Genomic DNA, 18,466 nt, shown 5'->3' with positions numbered 1-18,466 from the left:
GGGTCTCATCCTTTGTTGCTTGGGCTGCCCCTAAATCCAAAGTCCACATGCCTGGGAAACCCAAGAAGGAAGGGTAGAAGGAGCAAGTTTCCATGTACTTTAATTATTCTGGGAGGTCTAGGCAGGGTTTTCCAGTAGAGAAAGCACAGAGTTGTAGCAGTCTCCTCTCTAGAGACTGGGAAGATGAGTGGTCTCGGGGCCTCCAGAGGACCAGTTTCCCCAGTCTCTGGTACAATTCTTGCAACCAGAAGAGGTACTTGTAATCTGAACCCATCTCTGACACTAGATTTACATTTACCAAGCAAATATAGTGCCCAATTCCCATGGATAATGGCTTAGGAAAGTATGCTTAGAGCCATAAGTACTAAATTTGGCAAAGGGAGATCAACTTTTTGAATTAACATCGCAGGGCTGAACTATAAGAGTGGACATCCCTACAACTTCCTGCTCTGGTGGCCTAGCAGCTTGCCTACCTGTTGCCTTTCCACACCAGTTTCTTTAGGGACATTGGAACCACCCTTGCAGAGGAAGGGAAGACTAACTGCTATTGCAGCCAGAGGTGGGAAGTGATGTCATGCCTTACCTTTGAACCTGTCGTCAGAGTCGCTCTCACTCTCACTATTCTCATCTGGAAAAGTAACAGCAGGAGTGCAAGTTTGCTGAGCCACTGCCTCACAGCAAGTTTCTGGTGCCCCCAACCCCACAATTTTTCTGTGATGGATAAATCTGTATCTAGTCTAGGCTGCTGTGGGCCCATGGGCAGGCATCTGTGGGCAGGAGTTCAGTGACCTAGGGCCAGGGTCCCTCAGACTTAAGTTCATTGGTGCTATTCTATATACAAACACCTAACAAGCCTGGTCTCAGGGAAGCTAAAGGCCCAACTTAGAGGATGAGCCAGCAGAGAGGCCTACAGACTTGGAACATAAGGGCCCTGCTTCTAGCAGGCCAAGATTTGAAATGGAAAACAGACCACAGTGTTCAGTAAGTTTGGCCTTTCTTTTTGCTATGAGCAGATTCCCACACCCACCTCCCTACACAGAGCCTCAAGCCTGAAGGAACCCATCCCAGGGCTGACTTCCGTCTCTTGCTCTCCTTCTCTAGACATTTCCTGGCAGGACTACCCTCCCTGGAGGCCGAAGGACCCCACAACTGGCCTGCAGAAAGGCAAACTAAAGGAAGCCCACATTTCTCTCCATTCATAATGTCCAAGGGCCCCAGATAGTTGAACCAGCTCAGACACCAAGGCCTACCTCTCAGTGATGCTGTCTCAAGGCTGGACATAGAGAGCTTTTTTAACCTCTTCTTTCCCCTCTTGGCATTGTAGATGGAGTTAATTCTTTGGACAAGCTGGATGAGAAAATCAGAGAAGGTAAGGTAACCCTGACAGCAGCTGCCCTAACTTCCAAGAATGGATTAGGAGCCCATCCTTTCCCTTACTGGTGCAAGCTTTCTACACCCAACCCACTTGGCCCAGCAATGGTCTTCCTACTGAAATGATCTCAAGTGGGAACTCACCAGCCATGCCTGGTAGCTCTCCATCTACTCTGTCCCCTAGGAGTGGTCTTTTTCCCCAAGACAAGGACACTAAACTTAGCTCCCCAGAGGAAGGAACTGTGATCAAACTAGACAGGATGGGAGCTCCTGGGTCCCAAGAGTCATTGAACCAACTGAGACAAAGAGCTCCTCAGATGCAAAAACAGGAACAAGGATTCTAGCCTTTCCCCTCTGGAGCATAACCTGGGGCCCTGACAGGAAGAAGTTAAATTCCCAATATACCCAAGCATTGTTTGCAGGCTAAAAATACCATTTGGCTAAATCCTGCTGCTGTGGGCTGGGGACTTAGGACTAACTGCCATGTGTGCAAATCATTGCTGAAAACTCTACAATTTCTAGTGTTATAAAAAGGAAGGCCCGTGTTTGAATTCTTAGGTCCCTGAAAGCCTAGAACTGTTTTGGTGTGCACAGAGACACCCAAATTCACACATCACACTCACTAATGGGGAGCTAGCTTTTTCTTCTGATATCTGAGCACCAAGAAGCAGTTAATGCATCCTTATTGAAAAGAAAAGGAAATTAATAAGGTGAAAAAGGGCAGTGCAAGGACCCATAATTTACTTAAAAGGAAATGAGAAAGCAGCCCAGATTAAGGAAGGAAGGCAGCCTCCCTGCCTAGATCCATGCCTCCTCTCTCCCCATTGGGGGATACCTTGGGAATGCGGCGAGCCCTGCGGCTGGAGAGCAGCTCACTTGTGGTGCTGAGGCTGTCCTCGTTGAGGCTGGAGGGTGAAGATGGCAGGCTCAACTGAGCCAGCAGCAGCATGTCATCATGGCTATGCCTCTTGGGTAATCGTGGCAGCCGGTGGCTCTTCCTTTCTGACCAGTTCCCACTGCGCAGGGACTGGCTACTGGGTTTCAGGGAGAGCTGACATGGGGAAAAGGATGTGGGAGAGAGGCTTGTCACAAATACCTTGGCCAGATCATCTGTTGAAACTGGGCACTGAGGCCCTGGGCTGGCATCTACGGCTCCCTGAAACCCATCCTGGAATTTCCATCTACCACAGCTTTCGCTTTTAAGACTTCATTGCCAACTGGCTAGTTCAGGAATAGATTAGATACTTAACTTGACCAAAGGAAGCCTCACTTCTTTTGCCAGAAATAAAAAAAAAGCAGAGGCTAAGAAAACTGCACTTTCACCTGAGTGGAGAAGGCACATCAGGAATTCTCTGGGTACCTTATGAGCATTGGGACAAAGATTACTGAGTCTTAATAATGGAGCCAGTCCCCAAAGTTTATCCTAACAGAGACCATAAACTACATGCCAGTTTGCTCTGCTGGATGATCCTGGCAGCCTGGCAATGCTCACTTCTTCCAGGGACAGCAGAAGGGCTCTGGGCTCTATACTCAATAAACTACCTCACCACAAATATACTCTTCCAGTATGGGGTACCTTATTGGCAGTGGATCTTACATATTGCTAGGAAGGCAGGCACCCCCTGAAGACTCCCATAGTTGTCTCGATCTGGAGTTGCCTCTCCTCACTCTTCAGTAAATCCTCCTTCCTCCACAGCTCACAATCAACTCTCCCCACCCAATCAGTCTGGCACTACACATTAAATAATAGCCTATTTGAACAGAGCACATTAGAAGGGTATATCTTTTATTAAAAATAATCATATGACTCCAAAGCCAGAAGAAACCATTTATATATTCTCTGGTCAATATTATAAAATATTCAGGTCTCTCCATTTGCACAGAATAAGTTACTAGACAGGTCAGAGAAAGCCTCTCCCTCTCCTGAATCTCCTGTTTCCTGTCCAACAAGACTAAAATGAGTTTATGTCTAAGGACCTCCTTTGATTTTTTTTTTTACCTTTCCTCTCATTCTGCCCTCCTTCAGTCCATTCCTCAAGATTCATTCTTACTTCCTCCAATAGAGATGACTCTAGTGAATATCAGGTTCTCCAAATCTGGTTTGGGGCCTATACCTGGCCCCCACATGCCAGCACTGAGATAATTTCTGAGTTGCAGAATACCAGAACTCCAATCAGGGCCCTTCTTTCTGTTTCCCACAGAAGGGGAGGAGAAATACTAAGACAGGAGATCTCAGGGGTTCCTGGCTTAGTTTTGCAGCTCAGAGGTCAGGCAGTAAGAGAAAGAAGGTAGGAGAGGATTCCCTTAAGAGGATAATTCAATTTTCCACAGGGATTTCAATATGGCAGAAGTCCCTGAGTGCTGAGCTCTTTCCTGAGGTAGTCTTCTCTGCCAAGTGAGGGAGAAAGTCTGAGTGAGAGCTAGGCTTACACCTTGAGAGAACAGGCCTTCAATGTGCCCTCACAACTGTCTCTACAGGCCCATGTTGGGGCTGCATTACCTGCATGGGTGGGCTGTTGTACTTCCTGTCCTGAGGACTCCACATCCTGTGCAGAGAGTCCAAGGAGTTCTCAGACAGTTGCTGAGATTTTCTTCCGGCTCTTCGGCTCTTTAAGTCCACATCCTCATAAGGATTCTCCTTGGGCAGCTCTCCTGCAGAGGAAGAAAAAGTTAAAGAAGGGGGAGAAGGGAAGAAGGAAACACACAGAGTTACACACACACACAAATAAACAAGTAGAATTCCTATGAACCAAAGAGAATGGCTTCTGCCTGGTCCCTTTGGCTCATGAGTCACACAGCTGTCTGTCTGCAGTAGGAAGGCTACAAACAGATCCTGGCTTCAAGTCCAGAAGCTGAGCACCCGCACCCCCACCTCCAGTTCAGCTCAGCTCAGCCTTGTCCGGCCTCTGCTTTATAAATTCAGGGATTGCACAAGACTGGCTCAGCTCTCCTGCCTGTGCCCAGCAAGAGGACAAAACCAGCATCAGGAGTCTGTCCCTGGCTCCAGTCTCTCTCTGTTGGTAAACCCCCATCCCACCCCTGACCCAGGGATATGCACCTCTTGGTAGGAAAGGCTTTCAGAAATCACACAACTGCAACTCTTGGTTGGTCTCCATGGAACCCAGTTTTAGGGGTGGTCATGCAGGAACTCAAAGAACCTAGTCTAGGGAACAGGGCTTTGCCAGGCTCCCTCTTACTTATTACACTGTTCAACAATTCTTTTAGGGGAAGGATATTGTCTGAGGCAACCCCAGAACCAGAACAATGATTATCAAGTAGTAAGTGCTCAGTAATTATTTGTTCAATGGATCTCTCTGATCACGGGTCAGTCTATTTCCTCTACTGCAGATCTCAGCAAAAAGAACTATCATCACTCCCTTCTTGGCACAAAATTTCCTGCTGTGACACATGGAGGTGTGAAGGCTTGGAAGGACTCTGGGCCAGAGAGTGGGGGTGGGAGAGTTTCTGCTTCTCAGAACCAGTTTCTAAAACCCTGGCAATAGCACCATATTGACACTACTAGAAAATTTCAAAAAAGTCCAAAACATAGTCCCTGCTTTTGAAGAGCATAAGATTTTGAGACATTCTTTGTCATAGCTAAAACCTCCTGCCCCTTCCAACACATGCCTAAAATTTTCTAGAATACAATAATACCATGAGTCAGGTTAGACATGGCTTAACTCCAGCAATAGAATCATAGTAGGGACAGCCCTTTGCCCTTGTCTTTCTGTATCTTCTCCCCAGTCCCAACAGCACTGTTTGGGGCTTGGGACCTAGCATTGTTTGGGCACCAGTGACAAGAATAGGCTTTGCTGAGGTTAGTACATCTAGTGAAGCTGGGCTCACTTCAACATCAGCAGCAGGATTTAGCCTGGGTGACTATGAGTCCCATGCTGTCCTGTGATTTACAACCCAGAGCAGCTCAGACTACACTCCTCTGGCAGCAAGCAGAAAAACTATAAGACTGGAAACAAAGAATGCTGGGAATGCAAGCACTCCCAGACAGACCATAAGAGAAAAACCAACCCCTATATTCTTAGAAAGTCCTCAAACAGATGAGGTTCCTTCAAATTGTGGCATCATGAAAAATGACAGTGAATTCAGGAAGTACTTTACAGAGGTGGAGGTGTGAAGTGAAAATTGCAGTCACAACTAATAAGACTACAGTGGGAACAACACAAAATCTCTATAAATTTATGAGCCAAGGATGGGTCAAGGAAAGATTCAGAACTGGATTAAGTGATTCCCAATACCAAGCAGGGTCCCCAGCAATGGAGCAAATCTTTTCCTGTAACACTCATGCTTTTGAAATGACTTGTCTCCATTCCAGAGCCCTGACTAAGCAAAGCCAGCCCATTAGCTCTGCTTCAAGAAGCCAAATATCAAACCAGGCATCCCCTGCATGATTTCTTCAGCCCACTCCACTGTGGGGATGCTTTAGGAGGAGTCAGGGTGGACTTTCTACTTCTTGGACCCTCTCCAACATATATCCTGTAAAGTTGAGGTGGTAAAGGGGATTAAGAACAGAATTCCAGAACACATTCTTCCCAATTCCATAAAACGTTCAGAACCAGAGCATCAGTGTCCAGATCAGGGCAGATTTGTTCCAAGTTTATCAAATCCAAATTGCTTTGGATACATGACCAGTCAGAATCCTTATCATCATTTCAACCCATCGGAAGACCTGTCTCAATCTGTTTTGATCAGAGTTTCTTTCTCTAAGCTAATGACATTTTGGGTTGCTAGGCTGACCTGTCCATTCGTAGGAAGTTTAGTTGTCACAACCCTGGCCTCTATCAATTAGCTGAACATTAGTATCCCTCAGATGTAACAACCAAAAATACTGACACTGCCAAATGACACCTGTGGGCAGACAGGTGAATGGATAGATGGAAGGAAGAGAGGAAGGGGAGAGATGGATGAAATTGCCCCCCATTGACAACCATTGCTTCAGAAAGATATTTCTAAACTTCCTAATAGCTTCTGAGCACCATGCCATGAGTCCCAAGACCAACCCTCTTTTCCTTCATCTTTCCCCTCCTTTCCTTCTCCTTCCCCTTCCTTTTCTTCCAGAGTAAGAGCTCTGAAATGTGATAAAAAATCTAAAGTTCCAAGAACAAGATGTAGGACGCTGAGGCCCTGAAGTAATATACTATTTATGCATATCTGTGATATTTTTAGGGAAGATAGTTGGAAATATCAGGTTCTCCACACTACTACTGTCTCTAGAAACTTGATTACAGGAAGGTCTAAAATGTCCACTCCTCCTACCCAGCCCTAATGCCAGTCTCTTTCTTTTCTAATGTAACCTATGCCCTTATCACTTCTCCAGGAAATGAATGCTGACCCCAGACCAAGCCCTTCCTATCCAGCCTAAGTTAGGTTCCTTAGCAGCCCTAGTCCATCTGTGACCCCCAACTTTACAGATTATCCCTGACTACATAACAGATTTTCTGTCATCTCTCCAGACAGGAAGGATGCCCCAGGGATGAGGGTGACCCTGAGTCCCAGAGCCACTAAACTGAATTTGCTGAGACCAAGTAAACATCAAAGCAAAGAGTGGGAAATGGCAATCAGAAAGTCCTACAGGGAAACAACTACAGGATGGCTGGAGAAGCCAGAGCTGAGTGGAGAAGCATGGGATGATTTAGCAGGCATGGACAGGAAACAGGAAACGTGACAGACAGCAAGACTTCTACCTGGGTTCTTACCCACATGGCCTGCAAAGGACAGTTCATACTGAGCTTGGAGGGGGATAAAGAGGTAGACTGTCTTCTTGGGAGGCCTGACCCTTATCAAGCTCAGCTGGGGAGGCCAGAGGTCTCAAACTTTCCCAGCTTTGCTAATGAAATAGGCAACAAGGGCATGACCACAATTTCTGTTTTGCACTCTTCTAAAAGGGACTTGTTACAGCCCAATCTTAGCACATTGATCCTCTTAAAGGAAGAACCCAGCCCCACCAGGCCCTGTCCCTACTCCCACTCCTCCCCATAGCTCCTTGGGTTGTTAAACACACGTGCAACACCCACCCCCTCCCCCTATCCCCCAACTGGAAGAACCAGTTAGGGAGTGTGTGTATATGCACAGAATCTGAGAATTTCTCCAAAGTCCAAGCTTCCTGGACCATACCCATTGCTAGGGCCTTGGTTTGCAGCTTCCTTCCCCAATCTTCCTCTTTTTCCAAGTGGCTGTTTCTCCTGGGTCTCCACCTCTCCCCGTCCTTCTAACAGTAGAGAAAGGATGAGGCCAGGGGCCCAACTCCCTGGGGCCAGCTTGTTACCCACCCTCCAAGCCTTGACACCAATTCCCAACAGCCCCAGCACCTTTCCCTGGGCTGCACCTCTTGGCTGCTTTGCTTCCTGCTGCAACCTCCATCCTGGTAGGTGCCCTCTGTTCCTTACTGTTGCCCAGCCTGGAGGTGAATGAGAGAAGAAGGCAGAGAGAGTGTAGGCTCAAAAGGCTTTGCAGTACAGGCTGACTGGCCCTGTCCCCAGCTTGCATCCCACTAAAGTTCCTGGAAACTCTCCCTCAGCCCTAGCTAGCTGATGGGAGTGGGAATCTCTGCAGGAATGCAGCCCAGGCTCCTTGGTCGGGCGCCGAGGCCACTCCACATAACTCCCTAACAAGCTGCTTCCTTGGGTGAATTCTTCAGTGTCAGGCTCAGAATGCAAATGATTTTAAGGCTTTGCAGAACAGCAGCATCTTACAAGGGCAGATATCAAATTAGATGGGCAAGAATTAAACAGCCCCAGAAAGCAGCACGGCAGCAACTTTCTTTTTGAATCTTTCTATTATAAGTTAGCAGGCAAAACCTTAGCCTGTGCAGATATCCTACCCCATTTCCCCAGGCATAATGCCTGGTGTGGGTTCAAGGCCAGTGGATTCCCCAAGGCCCTTCATTCAAGTTCACTGCACACAGTGAAGACTCTGGGCCAACAAGTCCCTAACCTCCTAACAGACTAGGGAACTACAGTCCAATCATCTGTACCCAAGATGGAGATTTAGCATGGGTTCTTTCTGCCTTCCTTTCAGCATGAGCATCACATGCCTGAAACAAAGCTCCGCTTGTTCCTGTGGGTTTGTCCCTGTGGACAAGCGACACACAAGAGCTGAATAATCCAGCCAGAGTCAGAAATAACCTTAAATCCACAAAGTATAGTCTGGTGGGACAATCCAGAGGGCTCCCAGAAAGTCAGAGCCACTGGTCAAACTGGGGTTAAAAAGTGAAATCTGACATTCAGAGTTCAACAACAAGAGACCCCCTGAATCCTTTAGGGGGGCCCCAAATTCTTTGAGCTCTCTCCAGGGAGGGAGAAAAGGATAAATCAACCAGTATCTAATAGGAAGAGAATATTCTCCCTTGTATTTCCCTCTATCCTCCCTGGTGAGGTTCTAGAAAATTCAGACTGGGCTGCTGTGGGGGAAAAATATGTTCTAACTGCAGACTCTCAAGACCACTTCCACCCCAACCCACAAAACCTAAAAACCAAAAACAGGTGCCTGGATCACTTTCCTGCCCTATTTCCTGCAGCCTCCCCCTTTCAGTTTTCTCCTGTTCTCTACACAATGCTCCAGTGATCCAGAAGCTAGGTGAGCAGTTAACCCCCACTTTACCCTGTATATTCCTTACCCCTCGCTCTACCTCATTCATTCAAGAAGCAACCAGCTGCTCCTATGTTTTCTTGCCACCACATGGAACATCCCAACACAGAAGGAAGTCTCTCTGAGTGAAGAGAAGAGGCCCAGACACTTGACTCCTCTCTGTGCTCTTTCTAACTAGACCTAAAGCAGCCCAGGAAACAGTTCTGTTGTCTGGTGCCTCCAAAACCCTCCCCCTAAATAACCAGCAGAGTCCTGGATCATGAACTCTGGACAGGGAAAAACAGTTGAAGCTATCTATCCTCTTCTCTTATTTCCATTCAGTTGCTAAAGAACATATCCCCACCTGGATAATGTTCTTGGGAAGCAATATAAGGGTTCCAATTCTTGTCAGAGAACAGTGAGGACTACAGTTTTCTAGGGCAGGGTATGCTGGGGGGATAACAGAAAACTCCAGCCTCTCTGACCACTGCAGCAACAGCCAAAGTAGATGTTCTTAAGAGCCGTGGGCAGCAGTGATATTACAATTTGAGTGTAAACTCAAAAGGCTTTGCAGTACAGGCTGACTGTCCCTGTCCCTAGCTTGCATTCCACTGAAGTCCTCAGAAGCTTTCCCTCAGCCCCAGGGCAAAGATGAACTAGAGCTAGGGAAAAGGGCTGTATGAAGTAGAGTTGGGATTGGAACATCTTCCTTAACAGTTCATCTCATTTCTGAATCTTTGGCTCTGATCCCCATAGCCCTACCTCAGCTCTGGGTAATCATGGGTACAAAACTGTCATTTCCCCCAAAGAAAGGGAAAAGTCCTCCCTCCCAGAACTGTTCGGTTGTTTTAGGGCTCTCACTCCTACAGTCTTCCTACTATGGTCCAGTACTGCATGGCTACATACGATATGCATCATTCCTGGATAATCTGGGTCAGAGCATGGCTGCTAATCTCCCCAGAAATGCTAATCTAGCAAGATGTAAGGAGAAAACTATGAAAGTGATGGCTCTGATCAAATGACCAACTAAATGGTCATCTCTTCACAAGATTCCCATATTCTGAAAATTTGGAGGGTTCACTCTTTCTCTAATGTGTAAATTCTAAGACTATGCTCTCCAGTTTCCAAACCAAAGACATGATGGTGCATGCCTGTAATCCCAGTGACTCCAAGGCTGAGGCAAGAGGATTGTAAGTTCAAGGCCAGTCTCAGCATCTTAGCAAGACCCTCAACAATTAGTGAGATCTTATCTCGAAAAAAAAAAAAAAGTTTAAAAAAGGACTGGGGATGGAGTTCAGTGGTAAAAGTGTCCCTGACTTCCATCCCTAGTCAAAAAGAAAAAGAAAAAAAGGTTCTGAGGGCAGAAGCAAGCAAGCACACAGCACACCACTTACCTCCCCTCCACTGACCTACACTAAGACACACACTTTATTTAAGCAGAATCAAAGCCCCCCACTGAAGAGGATGAGATCAGAATTAAAATGAATGCCAAAAATGAACTCAATTCAGCTTAGACCGTCTATTTTTTGACCTTTGCACTCAAGTTTGCCAACACCATGTTCTTCCACTTGTTGGAAACAATTTTCCATGGAGTATTGCATTTCTGCCCTTCTTCTGAGCAAAGGACAGTTCTGGACTATATTTTCCAGAATGTTTATACAGCAAACAGCCTTGGAAAATGGAGATATTTTTCTTTCTTCTGAGGAGAGGGAAATTTATTTCCTGATCAGGAATGGTAATGTTTCCTTGTAGGCAAAGATTGGCAGGTTTGCTGGTAGCCCCTGAGAAGACTAGGCTTTACCAAGACTAGGCTCTCGGGTTTTTCAGCTGGGACACAGTATGGAGCTTCTACGTGGGCCTCCGCTATACTGCCACATAGGACTTGTGAGCAAGGGGGCCCAGGGGAACAGTAAGCTCATGCTGCCTGCTGTGTCATAAATAATAAAGTACTTTATCTATAACCTAAAAGTCTGATGTCTTCTAAAAGCATCTATGAATCTAGGGCTATGAAATTTGTTAGCTTATACTAAAAACAATGTCTGTGCCCCCTGAAAATGCATATGGTGAAACCTAATCCCTAATTAGCACTGGTAGGTGGGGTCTTTAGGAGGTAATTAGGTCAAGAGGACAGAAACTTCATGAATGGGATTTGTGACCTTATAAAAGGGACACCAGAGAACTCCCCCACCCCTTCAGTCACATGGGAGATGACAGATGTCTTTGAATCAGGAAGCAGGCCCTCACCAGACACTGAATCTGCCAGTGTCTTATTCTTAGCTCATTTAATTCTAACAAAAACCTTAAAAAGTATTATTACTGTTACTATTTTTATGGTGGTTCATATCACATCATGATCACTTTATAAGAGAAAAACAGAGCCCTCACAACAGTTAAGTGATTTACTTAAGGACACACAGCTAAGAAGAGTGCCTGTTGGGCTCTCATGTCTCAAAAGTAAAAGAAAGGAATGATTCATTTTTCCCTTCATGTGATCTCAAAGGCCTTTTGGATTTCAGTTCACTCTAGGGTTAGGCTTTAGTCACTCAGCTGCTTTATCTTGCTAGGGTACTTCATCTGATGCCCATTTCAAGGAGGCATTCTCCAAGACAAGAACACATCTGCCCACAGGCAAACCTGTGAGGATCTCCTGTTTCCTATTCTTTTGCATACCCCAGAGATGGCCCAGCCCACCACATCTTCCACTGCTTACCCACAATATCTTCATAGGCATTCTCTTCTAAAGTGCTTTTGGATCCAAACTTGGGTTGGCTCTCAGTACCATTCTCAGTGGGAGAAGAGGGGTATAGGGACTGGAGACTGGATGCATCCTCAAACTCAAAGGATTTTCTGTGAATAATAAGAGCAAAAGTCATTCCCACTGAGCCAGATCTCTGCTGCCTCATTGGGAAATGGCCACAGACAACAAAAACTAGAGGCTCTCCTCAGAAAACCAGCTACCGAAAAAAAGCATTAAGGTGGATCCAAACTTTCCATGCAAATGAGAAGGTATGGTGTAAAGGGTCCCAGTGCGGGTGCCTGCAATATGCCTCATCCCTAATAATACCAATATCAGGTAATGGTCACCACAGCTTAAAAGCATGCTATGCATCACACAGAGGTAGGAGAGGCCCCTCTGAGGACCACTGATGATACAGGATATTTGGGATGAGGTCAGAGGAATTAGCTCGGAGCACCAGGGAAGTCTGGAGAATAGACAACAGCTCATTTTTGGCAGGGAGGCCTCTAGTCACTACTCAAATTTGTTGGTGTCAAGTACTGCATCAAATGCACCTTTATACATATTATCTCATTAACCTTCATAATTGTTCTGACAGGTACTGTGCCATTTTACAAATAAGGAGATTGGAGTGACTGGTTGGCATGGGCTGGTTTGTTGAAATAGCAAGGACTAAACCCTCAAAACAAATCAAACTCCTCTGAGGTAGAGCTAGGAGGACAATCTACAAACTTCTCTCCAGGTAGCTGCCTGTTCCTTTCCACCCCTAGGTTACTGTCCCTCTACTGTGGAATTTTAACCACTGCTTATCAGTCCCTAAGATGCCCTGAGCCCACAGCACTCCTTACGCCTCTCCTCTCATCTAAGTTGGGACCCCAGATGTATCCTGTCCCTCTTCAAGGCAAGTCCCAGAGGGCTCCTGAGGAGGTATCCCTCCCATGAACACCTCCCTCTTCCAATGACATCCTTTTCTCTCTTGTTTACCAAACAACTACTAAGAATCCTAGGAAGCAAATCAATGACTGAAAATGTCCTAAAGACCACATTGTGTTGTTGGCTGGCCTGGCCCCTCTTCCACACTCAACACAATAGAACCTTCTACACTGGCACTCTCTTCCTTTGCCCCTATGACGCACTGCCTCCCAGTTTTCAGCTACCTCTCTGGCAGTTATTTTTCAGGCTCTTGTGAAGGATACTCTTTCACTTGCCTTTTAAATGCCAGGATCTGTCAGAATTCTGTCTTCAGGACTCTTTCCCCACCCCCATCTGCCCTTACTAGGGGTAAATATCCATGGGCCAACACCCTATCTAACATTCATACCTTGATGACTCCCAAATTTCTGTGTCTGGATCAGAAATTCTTGACTAGTTAAATATCCAACAGCTGAGTGTAGTGGTTCCCAAATGTTGATGTAAGACTAAGTATCCGCTGGCACATACAGCAGAAAAGCATCAATCTTAGGCAAGCAGTTCTTTCGAGTCCGTGAATGAGACACAAATCATGTTCTGTCAAGTTATCCTTGAGAATCTCCCAGAAAGGTACTATATTAAAGACCCTCAAATATTGTCTCTCATTAAGACAAATATAGTCAGTTCTTCCTGATTTTTTTAAACAGATTTCTTTTTCTTTGGTCAAATACCAGCAAACCTGCATTTTGAAAAAATGAAAAAGTAGGGGGGCTGGGGATATATAGCTCAGTTGGTAAAGTGCTTGCCTTGGCCCTGGGTTCAATCTCTAGCACCACCAATAAATAAATAAATAAATAAAAATTTTAGAATTATTAAAAAGTATATAAGAATCACACCTGGCTAAGAGGTACAAACTTACCATTTCATTCTCCTCAGAGGAATATGTTCACCTTGTGGTAAGACAAACAGACAGCTTACACTTTTAAAACTGTTTCTCTTTTTTCCAAGAGCAAAGATTTCATTTGCTAAATTCTTATATGAAGTAACTCTACTATATAAAGTATATGTGATATTTGTGTATATATTACATATAAATGAACTCTCCTCCATTCCCGCTTGTTACCTAGTTAACTGCTTCTAATTTTAGGTTAGCAATTCTGTTTTTGAGGGGCTTCCCTCACTCCCCAGTTTAAGTTACCTGCCTCTGAGTATTTGCAGAGTCCTGTGCTGACATGGGTCATGGAACACCTCACAGTGTCTACAATTTATCTGTGCACTAGTCCATGAAGTCTGTGAATGGAAGAACCATGTTATCTGCTTCTGTGTATCTTTGACCAGCACAAGGCTTGGTGCACAGAAAGCTCTGGATGGGTATTTGTAGAAATGGATGAATAAGGACAAAGCAAACAATCCTGGCAGACTGGTAAAGAATTAAAGAGCAACTGAGTATTCTGGGGTGGGCCAAAACATGGGATTAACCTTAGCCATAGGGTGTTCTGGCTCAGGGATCTGAACCTTTGTGATTCATCCTCTATACACATGGCAGGAAAATTTAACAGGAGATGGGATATGGTGGATGAAGCCCAAGGTATGGGAACACACTGAAGAATCCCCAGAAATGAAACAAACCTGAATGTCCATCTGTCTTTGAGCTAATTGAGAAAGGCAGTGGGGGGTGGGGGGGGTGGAGAAAAACTCTTCCAAAGGAAGCTGGCTCCCAACCTTCAGAGAACAGATGCCTGTCAATTTTAACCAACTCCAGCAGCTCCAGCTCCCAAGTCACTGTGGGCCCTGGTAGTCAAGGGTCAGAAAGGCTGACTGGGAAGCCAATAAGAAACTGAGAATAGGTAGTTCTTGGACTTAGCCAAAAAGAAGGTGAAATGTTGTTGGTTTTTTTTTTTTTCTTTTTCACTCCTTTTTCCATTAGTTTCTCATCTTTCCCTCCTCCATCGGTCTTCCCTTTCAAGATCTAAGAATCCTTGCTTGAAACAGGCCCAGAGTTTCCATATGGCTAGGAGGCCCTCAGGAGAGAATGCAATATTCAGATAATGCTTCACTAGAAAAGTTTCCAGTGCTGGCACTTCAGGTAATAGTGAGGCTGAGACCCTACCAGTCTCCTCAAGGGACCACCTGCTTGACCTAAGAATATGATGGCTCTGATCTTCCCATGGATTAAGGAGTTTCAGTTGGGCTCAGGAAACAGCTCAGCTCTACCCTAAAGGCCAAACCCAGCCTACATCTGCAATACATAGAAATGGGAAGAAGTATCTTCATCTTCCCATGCTCATGCACATATCCTATGAGAAAAGAGAAACAATCTCATTTTTCACTACAACAACCACCAAACTAATGGTTATTCAGTGCTTCAGAGTCTAGGAAGCACTCCACACTACAATCTGCTTTTGCATCCTTCATTTAAAAGAAAGCCACTATGTCCCACTATAAGACACAAGGAAGGGTATGTTACCTGCTCTGGGACTTGCGATGACCACGCATGTCCTTCTTCAGTCTCCGGGTAACTGGTGGGGCTGGGGTGGAGGGCAAAGGGGGTGGAGCAGCAGGTGTGGGCGAAGGAGGTAGACCATTGCTTGGCTTACTCTTGGGGTTCTTGTCAGCCTCATATTCAAAGGTGCGCTTGGGTTTGGGAACAGGGTTCACAGCGGGATCAGGGGAGCTCTTTGATGGCAGCAGCTGGGAGTTAGGATTATTTCCAGGGGTCCCTGGCTTCAAGGAACCACTGCCTTCCCTCTCCAGGGGCAGGCCCGCCTCCCCCCCAACTCCAGGTACTCCTGCTGCCCAGGTGCCAGCGCTCACACTCGCACTCCCTGTTGGTTCCTCCAAGGTGTCCAAGGTTCCTGTCTTCCTTCTCCCATGATCTACACTGTAGCAGCTGCTGGGGAGCTGGGGGAGCCCCCGGCCTGGCTGCTCCTTCAGGGCCTGTTCAATTTTCTGGATCCGGCTCAGCACTGCTGAGCTTTCTTTCCTGCTTCCATGCCCCTTGAGGAAGGCACTGGGCTCACTCCGGCCTGGCCGCTTCTCCAGCCGGTATAAAGAGTCCCGGACAGGGAGTGTCTCTGCCTCTTCCTCGGTCTCAGGGTAGGAACACTCAGAAAAGGTCCTGCTCATCCTCCGGAGGCCCTTGAAATCAAAGGTCTTTTCTGAGCTGCAGGGGGATGGCACCACGCTGGGGCAGCCCTCACTGACTACCCACTCACCCCCAGAGGCCTCCCGCTTCTCTCCACAGAGGCTCATCCTGGGCGAAGTCTCTCGGCGACCTTCCCATGCTGAAATCTTCTCCCGGATGCCCAGGCTGTGGGCACGGGTGCCAGTGCGGGTCAGCAAGACACTCCGGGAGCCAAGTGCTGGCCCTAGGAATGGGGTGCTCTGGGCAAGGGGGAGGCAAGCAGCTACTCCCCCTACATCCTGGGCCGCACACTGGACATTCTCCTTTTGGTTCTCTCTTTTGCACACTGAAGGGCTTCTGTCCAAATAATTGGAGCTAGTGGCCTTGATAGGACAGATGGGTGGAGAAGTATCTGGGGAAGGATCCTGAGGATCTCGGAGTGAAGAATCACAGCGGTGCCAGTCCTTGAGAAGCACTCGGGAGCTGGAATGAGTAGGGTACCTGCAGGCTGAGGTTTCACTATCACTGAGCGGATAGATGGGACTCCTTGGTGGGGACAGAACTGGAGGTGGAGAGACTGACTGAGACCTAGGAGCAAAAAAAGGTAAAAAAAAAAAAAAATTAGTGAGTAGGTTAAAAACCAGAGGTATCATGTTTTATTCTTAGCATCTCTTTCCTGTAGAACTCTCAAAGTCAAAAGCACTCTGTTCAAGCAATGCACCTTCAAGGATGTCCTCAAGGCGAGAAACAGCTCCTAAGCCACATCAAGCCAAACTCAATGGGCCTCTTTGCCCAACTTGCCCCCAGAGACCCCACATAATGTGAGGAGCAGAAGCCTGTTCTATGACAGACTTGAAATCCCAAGAATCTGTATCTGCCAACAAGAGGTCAGTGAGATCAGTGATACACTATTAAATGGCTAACAAATTTCTACAGTATAAATATTCCTACTATTCCTCAGCTACTAATATGATACCATTAAATATAGAGTGAGAGGGCAGCATGTAGAGTGATCAACTCCTGTGAGCTGGTACAAGGCAGCTTCAGCACACACTATTTCCTGAAGTAACCCAAATACATACTTTGATCTTTCCCTGAACTATTAATCCTCTCTCTCCTTCACCTATGCTACTGAACACAAAATCCTACTTCCTCACTTGGGTCCTAACAGGAACTAGGATTCCCCAAGGGCCAGAACAAAGTTAAAAAAAAATCCTCAAGAAAGAGTCCTCTCTGCCCTCTCAATCAGGAGACCAATGGAGAAGGGGCACAACTCCTTAGATAGCTCCATCCTACAAAAGTGGCATCACATCCAATAAGCCTCAGCTATATTCCTGCTCCAAATCCATATATAGACCTTAGCAAATACTAAAAACAGTTCTCAATGGTTTTACACATATTAACTTATTTAATCTTCATGTAAGTTTTATAAGGTTATTATTATGTGTTACTACATTAACTTCATAGTACAAATCAAAGACACTAAGATATGTTAAATATCTCATCCAAGGTCACTTAGTTGGTAAGGGAAGACAGGACATAACCTTACACTACATTATGCTACCTCTCTATAATGAATAAGCAGTAGCCTCTAACATCTTTTTTTTTTTTTTTTAGTACAAAACCAGAGACACTTAACCACTGAGCCACATTCCCAGCTTATTTTATTTTTTATTTTGAGACAGGGTCTTGCTAAATTGCTGAAGCTGGCCCCCAACTTGTGATCTTCCTGCCTCAATCTCCCAAGCTTCTGGGATGACAGATATGAACCAAGTAGCCTCTGTCATCTTTGTGAACCACTGGGCCTTCAAATATGGCTCAACAGAAACCCCTAGCACTGGGCACACCCCAGGCTAGAATGCAGCATTTTTAAGTATCAGGGAACACTTTTGTCTTCCCTGCTAGATTATTTTTTCTAGGTCAAGGGACACATAGTCAATATGTAGAAAGTGCTTAGCGAATGAACAAAAAAAAGGAAAAGATAAAGGTAAATGAGCTTATTGAAGAGAACCATGAGCAAACTTCTACACGCATCTTTCTGTCTACTATAGAAATCATTGTCAAATTAAGGAACTCTTTCTGAATAGGTTTTGTTCAAAGATAGCAGGATTTGGCCAACACTGCACCTTGTAAAGACCTACCTGATCATAACACCATGGCTTTCAAAGCTGGACTCCAGAATGCCATGCTATCCACAAGACGGCAGCCAGCTGCTCCTGAGCCAAGCTGCTGTCACCGCTTGTTCATGTACAGAAAACTGGAGCTCGGGTGAGTTAGGCACTGGCCAAGAATTCCCTCTTGGGTCACAGCCTCTGGCTGCCCCCAATCAACAGGAAACCTCAACATGCTTAAGTTGTTTTTAAAAGGGCAAGTTAAACAAGAGCTATCCTACATGTATATGGGCACAGATGAGAGAAATTCAGAGCCCAGCCAAGCCAATGCCAAAGAGACTGTCCAGTGAGGATGTGTAAATGCAGCAAGCCTCAGCTCCCACTAGGGTTAACTGGAGCAGGACAGTATACCAGGCTCCAGCCTTAGGAGATCTGACACAAACTTTAGGTCTCATTTATTTTATGGAACCATAGATGTAAAATATGTAGGATTTGACAAACACTGCACCTTGCAAAGACCTACCTGATCATGACACCATGGCTTTCAAAGCTGGACTCCAGAGTGCCATGCCATCCAAAAGACAGCAGCCAGCTGCCCCTGAGCCAAGCTGCTGTCACTACTTGTTCATGTAT

The 18,466-nt window shown here is 46.0% G+C and overlaps 1 protein-coding gene across 16 annotated transcripts in view; it reads right to left on the bottom strand.

Moving 5' to 3' along the window:
- The window catches only part of Dennd2b (DENN domain containing 2B), a 152,004-nt gene that overhangs the window by 17,808 nt on the left and 115,730 nt on the right, over positions 1-18,466 (bottom strand). For 12 of the 16 annotated variants that reach the window (XM_040284787.2, XM_040284790.2, XM_021727378.3 and 9 more), the window contains 7 exons: positions 15,066-16,310; positions 11,663-11,799; positions 7,712-7,783; positions 3,872-4,023; positions 2,207-2,422; positions 1,251-1,347; positions 584-628 (listed from right to left, as the gene is read on the bottom strand). In XM_040284787.2, the coding sequence (XP_040140721.2) occupies positions 584-628; positions 1,251-1,347; positions 2,207-2,422; positions 3,872-4,023; positions 7,712-7,783; positions 11,663-11,799; positions 15,066-16,310 (1,964 nt within the window). Of the gene's footprint in view, positions 1-583; positions 629-1,250; positions 1,348-2,206; positions 2,423-3,871; positions 4,024-4,121; positions 7,283-7,694; positions 7,784-11,662; positions 11,800-15,065; positions 16,311-18,466 lie in introns of those variants that run through there. The other 4 variants (XM_005326826.4, XM_040284796.2, XM_078046520.1 and 1 more) reach the window with 4 other exon arrangements.

Source organism: Ictidomys tridecemlineatus, chromosome 4, assembly GCF_052094955.1.
Source record: "Ictidomys tridecemlineatus isolate mIctTri1 chromosome 4, mIctTri1.hap1, whole genome shotgun sequence".
NCBI lineage: Eukaryota > Metazoa > Chordata > Mammalia > Rodentia > Sciuridae > Ictidomys > Ictidomys tridecemlineatus.
This window is presented reverse-complemented; position numbering and strand designations above follow the sequence as displayed.